Source organism: Megalops cyprinoides, chromosome 17 (assembly GCF_013368585.1).
Source record: "Megalops cyprinoides isolate fMegCyp1 chromosome 17, fMegCyp1.pri, whole genome shotgun sequence".
Classification (NCBI taxonomy): domain Eukaryota; kingdom Metazoa; phylum Chordata; class Actinopteri; order Elopiformes; family Megalopidae; genus Megalops; species Megalops cyprinoides.
The window spans coordinates 5,640,670-5,646,669 of record NC_050599.1 but is presented as its reverse complement, the minus strand read 5'-3'; the positions used below and the strand labels follow the sequence as shown (position 1 = coordinate 5,646,669).

The 6,000-nt window shown below is 43.1% G+C and overlaps 1 protein-coding gene across 1 annotated transcript; it reads right to left on the bottom strand.

Annotated features, from left to right (window-relative positions):
* Positions 1-1,208: 1,208 nt before the first annotated feature.
* Positions 1,209-5,848, bottom strand: tcte1 (t-complex-associated-testis-expressed 1). Its single transcript, XM_036549762.1, has 5 exons — positions 5,810-5,848; positions 4,684-4,907; positions 3,425-3,993; positions 2,331-2,780; positions 1,209-1,395 (listed from the first exon to the last, which is right to left on the bottom strand). Exons 2-5 carry the CDS (start codon positions 4,880-4,882, stop codon positions 1,225-1,227), a joined length of 1,389 nt encoding a protein of 462 aa, XP_036405655.1. The 5' UTR covers positions 4,883-4,907; positions 5,810-5,848; the 3' UTR covers positions 1,209-1,224.
* Positions 5,849-6,000: the final 152 nt, after the last annotated feature.

Below are 6,000 nucleotides of genomic sequence, written 5' to 3'. Positions count from 1 at the left end.
CTGCAAGTCAGACTGTGCACTATAGGGAAGTGGGAACTGACTCGATGTCATCCAAGCAACCTGCAGGCACCTTACAATGGTAAGGATGCAGAGTACCAGAAGCCTTTAAGACTCACCCCGAGTCAAACGACGTGGGATCCTGGTCGTTGTCAGCTAATGACACAGATGGGACCAAGACCCACTGAGATATTACAAAAGTTTCCTTTTTGCCTAAACATTGTGACAGTGATACCTCCATTGGGACATAAGAGAGATGCTCATAAAGCAGGACTGTCACAATTTTACTGACATGTCCGATTGTCCTAAATTATAATTTACTGCTGATGGTTTATTCTGAAAATGGCCCAAGGTGTGAGAAGTAGGCAGATGGAAGTTCGTCTATCTCATCTACCACTAGTGTGTAGCCTCTAACCTAGGTGCTGCATAGCAATTATATTGAGCCAGGTTGCTTTCCACACATAAGCCTGGCTGACAAGGCAAGGATCACTTCAGCCAATTAAAGTGAGGGATTATTACCTGGCTTGAATAAGAGAGCCTCTGACCATGACAACCCAGAAATAGCTTTTGTCAACGTATCCTTTTGGGGAAATAGCCCTTCATAAAGCGATATTTTAGTGCATAACCATAGGAAGCATAACATTGGTGAGATTTTATTGGAATCCTCAAAGTTTTTGAGATGATCTTTTCACAGTATTCTGCAAATGGGTGGGGGTAATCATGTTTTGTGTAAAAATTAAATGTTTGTCTGAGTGCAGCATCAAAGAGTGCAAAATGAGATAGCAATATAGAATCTCATATAGTTTCAGTCGGTCAGCTGCACATTTTAACTTTATGGTTTTGCATATTTTTGGTTGTGCATATTTTTTCCACAAGAAAGGGATATATACAGAGTTGCTGAGATCTAAATCTCCAGCACCCTCTTTTTGGGTGACTTTTAAATTCATTTCCTCTACAGCAGTTTCAATAGTCTTCAGAGTTCAGCAATGACTCTAGCAGAAGCCACAATACTGTGTGCACATTAATTTTGCTGACACTGACATTTAGAGAATACTTGGAACTCAGTGAAATTATTCATTTTAATTATTAATCTTATTCTTTATTTTTCATGAACAAATCAATTCTAATAAAATTAGAATTCGGCAACCAGACGTGTCTGGATACATTAAACTGAACTCAGGACCTTTCTGTGTATCAGGGTGTACGTGTTTGAAGACTGTTTGAAAGCTACGTGGTGTGCTGCTCGTGGAGGTGCTTCCTGCGGGCCTTGTGCCGGTTGTGTTGAAGGACTTGGCTGATGTTGTACTCACTGTCTTCACCCACTTCTGTCAGACGGATGTCACACTCCAACAGGGTGCTGTTGTGAGACATGCCTTCTTCCAGCACTTTTCCACCATCCTTAAAAACAATCAGTCAGACAGCTAATGTTACTTCAAAACCAGAGTTTGTCGTTCATTTTATGACAAACTTCTGTATCATTTTACCCAAAAAGAGCCTATTTGTCATTGTGGGTATAGGTATGGGGTGTGCCCCACCTACTTATAACTTGGAGGATGTAATACCTTCCATCCCCAGTTTTGAGTATTTGTAAATACTTCAACATTTTGAGAATGCATATTCTAAAAATATATGGTTTATGAACAGTGAATAAAATGCTTGCTAAGGCTTGACAACCAAAGACTTTGAAAGCTACAGCCCTATTTTTAGAAATGTGATAAGGACATATAAAAGGCTCTACCACATGCGGTTCACACCTTCGACTGGCTTTACAAGACACCGAGAACACACTACTAAAGAAGAAGTAGCACTTTTTCACTCTTTCCCTAGAGCTGTAATATCATAGGGACTGCAAATTGGGGGAAAGACTGAAATGGGAAAACGTACGGTCTGCTTGGCAGTAATATTTGGAGGGGAACGCTAGATTTCCTGGACATAAGAATGCCTCTTCTCTAGAGCAATCTCATGTTTGTCTGTGCTGTAACAGCGCTTTAAACATTTCACTCATCCAAACTATATTTTTAATCACAGCATTATTACAATTTGTAGTGAATGTTTATCTTCCTTCCCACTCAACTGCTGAACAAGCCAGCGATGGCAAGAGCGCTGCCAGCAAAGTAGGACAGACTTTGAATTTTACACTCATTAGATTAGTTGTCATGATGCGCAGTGTAGCTCAGCTTTCTTTGTAGTGAAATGAGTTACAATCTGCAAGCTTCCAAAATTTGGTAAATTATGGACAATTCACAGTGAATGGACAGTTTGCACATGAATCTTCATGCTTTTAAACCACAGTACGGGAGACCTTTGTGTTTACACACTGAGGAGCCACTTACCACTCCTAGCCTGTTGCAGGAGAGATTGATTTCCTGCAGAATGTCATTCTGGAGGAGGACCTGTGATAGGACAGTGGCTGTGGGCTCTGTCATCTGATTGGCTCCCAGGTGCACGGTCACCAGGGTCTTGTTCCTTAAAAGGGCCTGAGCGATAGCCTGCCCCCCTTCGTCCCCCAGAAGGTTCAGGCGAAGGTTCAGAGAGGTCAGGGTGGTGTTTTTTGTCAACGCGTGAGCGATGGCTTGGGCCCCCAGCCCTCCGATCTTGTTATCGCAAAGGATCAGTTTTTCCAGGCCGCTGCGGTTCAGCAGTTTGCCGATAGCTTTTGCACCCCTGTCCCCAATTGTGTTGTGGGACAGGTTGAGCTCCCGGAGCGATGGGTGATCCAGCAGACTGCGTACAATCATTCGACACTTGTCGTCGTCCACTTTGCTTTGATGGATTCTGAGAACCTTTGAAAAGGCAAGATGAACAAATTAAAATCAGATGAATTGCTTACATCAGCAGTAGCTACGCGTGATGGCAAAATGCACCACAAACATGGTCCACAAAAAACAAAACCAAAACCAAAGCGAACAAAAAACAAAAACAAAGTTACCGTTTTTGCCTTTGTTAGTTTCCGGGGTACAGTTACACTAAGTGCTAATTATTCAGTAGCTGGGGTTTCCCCCTCTGAGCTGGCTGCTCATCCACTTGTTAACTAGGCACTGAAGCAGCAGCCTCCTTGTCTCTCATCCACATACTATGAAGACTTGATCATAAAATGACAAGACAGTCGGTCTGCGGGACTCCATCTAGGGAGGCCTTATCATGTCACATGTTATTGTTAACTATGCCCTGTCCTCTGCTTAGTCTCTGTGCTTCTCCTCTCCCACCTCTCTAGCTCCCCTTTCAAAACATTAAAAACATGTGTACAGTAATGTATCTAGAGTAATGTAATCAGTAATGTTTACAAAATAATGTAAGCATTAATAAAGAACACGTAGGTCACTCTGGAAAAAAGAGTGTCTGCTAAATGACAAAAATGTTAATGCAAAGACGTGGACACTAACAGTCAGGGTGCTGCTTGCATATGCCATGCACACACACACCTTACCTTCAAAGTCTTGCAAGATTTCAAAGCGTTGGCCAAACTTTGACAGTCGCGGGAGGTGAACTCGAACAGGTTCCACTCAAAGTTCATGCCACAGCCCCTGACCCGGTAGACCACGTGCAGCTCCTCCAGGTTCACCAGCTTGTCCAGCAGGATGCTGAAGTCGAAGTGGTCGATGGAGGGCCCGTCGAAGCCCGCCTCGCTGGCCGAGTCGGAGCCCTCCTCTTCCTCGGCCTTCTGAGGCTGCTTGATGGGCGGCAGCAGCTGGGAGATGTCCAGCCTCTTCACGTAGTTCCTGCAGAGGGGGATCACCTCCAGGACTGACCCGGGGTCAGTCACGTCCGGGATGAAGAGCTCGATGAGGTTTTCGAGGTGCCGCTCGAAGAACATCCGCTTCCAGCTGTGGCCGTAGGCGGAGACGTCGCACAGGGACCAGCGTCGCTGGCAGCACCTCCTCCAGTAACCCTCGTCGCTGATCAGGTTAGCTGTCACGGCCAAGGGCAGGGATGGGGACAGTCTCCCTAGCACGTGTGCTTTGTGCCTGGGCAGAAGCTGGTCTACAATTGGGTTTTCTGTGATATCGAAGAAAGAAGGACAGACCACTTTGCTTCCAACCCAACACAATCATCAAAGGTTATTCAACATGGTTCCAGCTGTTTTTTGTTTCAGAAAGAAAGCAATTTCATTCACGACCGCTTTTAAGCAAAATCTTACTGCTATTGGTCAGAATGGGACTTAGCGGCAGTGTAGCATAGTGGTTAAGGAGCAGGACTCGTAACCGAAAGGTTGCCGGTTCGATCCCCGCTGGGACACTGCTGCTGTACCCTTGGGCAAGGTACTTAACCTACAATTGCCTCAGTAAATATCCAGCTGTATAAATGGATAACATTGTGAAGAACTGTAACCTATGTAAGTCGCTTTGGATAAAAGCGTCTGCTAAATGAATAAATGTAAATGTAAATGTTATTCACAACAGAAATTTATTACAGAAAATTATTAAATAAAATTTAAAAATCGAATCAAGATACCAAACAATTACCATGGAGCAATCTGTTATGGAGTAATTTAATTCTCTTATTAAATAGGCACCCAAATGTGTTTTATGAGGAGAATGAAATGTAATACATATTTATTTACTTCAAAGTATGCAACGTACGAATTTAACTTGGATTGATGCACAGAACGTAATAAATCTCACATTGCAATAATGTGACAACAGAACAGACCTAGTTCTGAAATTAAAAAAAAAATCATAAACATACCTTCAAAGTTGTTCACAATGTGCCTCAAGCAGATAGTTGTCAGCATAGGAACCGTGGCAAGAGACCACTCTGGATCCTCCGCGATAATCCTGCGCATTTTTCTGGGGTCGGCGGCGGGATTCAGGTTCGTTACCGGAGGGGGCATCTGCAGTGTGGAGCCTGCTGAAGGCCTGTCCGCACTCTCTTTCAGGTCTGACATCTTGCAGCAACCTTTGCCCAAACTTCTTAAAACGGGAGGCAGAAATTAGGTTGTGTACATTTAACTGAACTGCCGTAGGCTCATTATCAGTGCCCCTCCCACCAAAAAAAGAACATAAATCATAAATCAGGGCTCTACAATTTCTGCAGGATTCATGAATGTCCCCAATATTGTTTCCGAGACTAAAACGTGGTTTTCTCGTTTATATCCTGAACCATCAATTCCAAAGAATTTTCTCTGCCAATATTATTTGGTGTCAGTTTCGCTAGTTGATCTAAGTAGCCGCAAGAGCTGGAACTGAAACATAGAAATATGGCTTAAATGAATATATGTTGAAATAATAATCATTTACACACTTAACAGTCTCACATGTAGCTAGACTGTTTGGAAGACGTAAAGGATAAGATGGAGATAAGAGGACCGTTTTTAACAATTAATTTCTTAACATTAAGTGTTTTTTTCCTAATATCAGCACCTATTTCCTATATGTCGTTCCGTTTTTGACATCCACTCCTTTAATCCTTATATCAAGTACAATGTTGTTGTGTTTGTTACATTCTCCAAGCTAACGTTGGCTGGCTAGCTTTTTTGACCGGTTTAGCTGCTGATCAAAATCGGGAAAAATGTAAAAATGGTTTGCTCCAGTACTAAGTTTCTTGTTTAAGGCTTGATATTTAAAAAAAATACTACTGTACAGTAAGAAACGCGTGGGGCTGCCAAACAATAGCAGAACAGAGCTAACTTCAGCTAGCCACAGACTGCAGTTAACCTGCTGTTTCCTAATTAAATCGCTGATTAACTACTTGTCAGTTAGAATTCATGTTTCCCTGGCTAGCAGTTTTTGTCGTGCAAACTAAAATATGAAAGCCACATAGGAAGCTACATGTTCCTGGAGAACAAGGTTCAAGTCAGTTTAGCAGCACATACCTAACTGTGTGAACGTGTTGTCTTCAAGGGGAAGAGCGGTTGCCGTGACAACAGACACTCAGGAGCGTAAAGCACACCGGCCATGCGCGGCGCAAATTCATTCTGCCAGCTACAAGAGCATGCTTTTAGCCGGTCGCGCCTGAAAACAAATAAAGTAAATTTAGTTAGGCTGGTAAGGCTGATCAGATCAC